A 1,541-nucleotide genomic window follows, 5' to 3' on the forward strand; every position below is an offset into this window, starting at 1 on the left:
TTTATTTCAAACCTTCTACCAAAACTCCCCTTTGAAATATCTTGTTCTAGTTCGTGAAAAGAAAGTGAGACACTTTTAGTCCTTAGAGAAGACATGTTTGGGTATATAGTCTCAGATTCTGTCTCATTAAATAAACTGCTTTCTGAAATGTTTTTTAGGAAATAGTTTTGGAGAATCTCATTTAAAAAAGACCTTAGCTTTATTTCTAAATGTTTATCTATGAAATGATGATTGAAATTTTTGACAAAAGACATGATTTCTTTCACAGTTTCGGAATATTTCCCCTGAAAACTGTTTGGCCCTTTCTGCTCTACCTTCTCATTCATCAGATACAGATTTCGGTAGATTTTTGGTAAGTCCTCCTTGGTGATATGTCCTGATTCTGAAAGTCTTTCTACAAGGTAATGCTGGATTTGTTTACTTAATTCAGATTTTAAATTTTTTACTTCTGACTCTGAGAGTTCTTCTAGAAACACACGCAACTTTGGACTCAAAATATGTTTTCTGTCTAATTTGTCTACTTTATCAAAATTCTCTTGGATTTCTTTAAGGTGTTCTGTGTCACTCGTAAAAGAAGGTTGAATTAGTCTTTCTAATTCTCTTTCTGGTTGTCCTCTTCTTTCAGATTGATTATATTTGAAAAAAACATTGAAGATGTTTTTTAAAAAGGATTTTAACATTATTTCATCTGATTCATTAAGTTTATCCATTAATGAGTTAGTTAAACTTTCTAAAGTAGAACTGAGGTCATATTCATCTTTACCAAGCCTCTGACCATTTCTTGGCAAATCCAGTTCTTTATTTGCTATTGAATAATAACTTGAATCTTGTGGGAACATATTTTGGTCTTCCCGTATAAATTCAACTCTACTAACAGAAGTAGTGTCTTTGGGAATGATGGGTATATTCTGCTCAGAAAGAGGTTCTGTCTCGCTTCTGATTTCTGAATAATACTCTTGGGAATCCTTCAGCTTTCCTTTAGGAGAAGTGATCCCCGTACCCAGCAAAGAACTCTTACGGCGTTCTTTATCTAATTCTATCACTTTGATTATCCCAGATTCTAAAAGTGTTTCTATAGGAAATGCTTGTATTATCTGGCTTATAGCAGATCTGGGCTGTGGCAATTCTATTTTATCAGCATTATCTTCATGAAGTAGAATATGTGACGACAAACTTCTCTTCCAAGGTGTAGGTAATTGAGTTTCCAAGTTCATTGGTGTTTCACTTGGCTCTTTCACTTCTATCTCCAATTCTGAGAATATTGGTGCAGTGAATATTTGCCTCACAATGTAGTCATGTACAGTGCCACTTGAACCTGATTTGGAGTTAGGTACTTCACTTATTAAATGTTTCTTTTTGATACTACTCTTTTTTTTAATTGGAAAATCTCTCTCATCTGCTTCGAAGTGTGTTTTAGAGACATGTTCTTCTACCTCCGGAGATTGTCCTGGTCCACCTTCTGAAAATGAATCTGCAGGAATATTTTTAATTATCTGACGCCGTTCTGAAAGTGAATATTCAGGAATATTTTAATTACTTGA

The 1,541-nt window shown here is 33.8% G+C and overlaps 1 protein-coding gene across 1 annotated transcript; it reads right to left on the reverse strand.

The window, feature by feature from the left end:
- Positions 1-5: 5 nt before the first annotated feature.
- Positions 6-1,526, reverse strand: LOC108525442 (uncharacterized; the record flags this gene model as incomplete). The annotated part of the gene is made up of 1 exon (XM_017866414.1): positions 6-1,526. A coding segment is annotated over one exon (1,521 nt), but the record flags the coding sequence as incomplete, so codon positions are not given.
- Positions 1,527-1,541: the final 15 nt, after the last annotated feature.

This window comes from Rhinopithecus bieti, unplaced genomic scaffold, assembly GCF_001698545.2.
Source record: "Rhinopithecus bieti isolate Rb0 unplaced genomic scaffold, ASM169854v2 scaffold_53108, whole genome shotgun sequence".
In the NCBI taxonomy this organism is placed as follows: domain Eukaryota; kingdom Metazoa; phylum Chordata; class Mammalia; order Primates; family Cercopithecidae; genus Rhinopithecus; species Rhinopithecus bieti.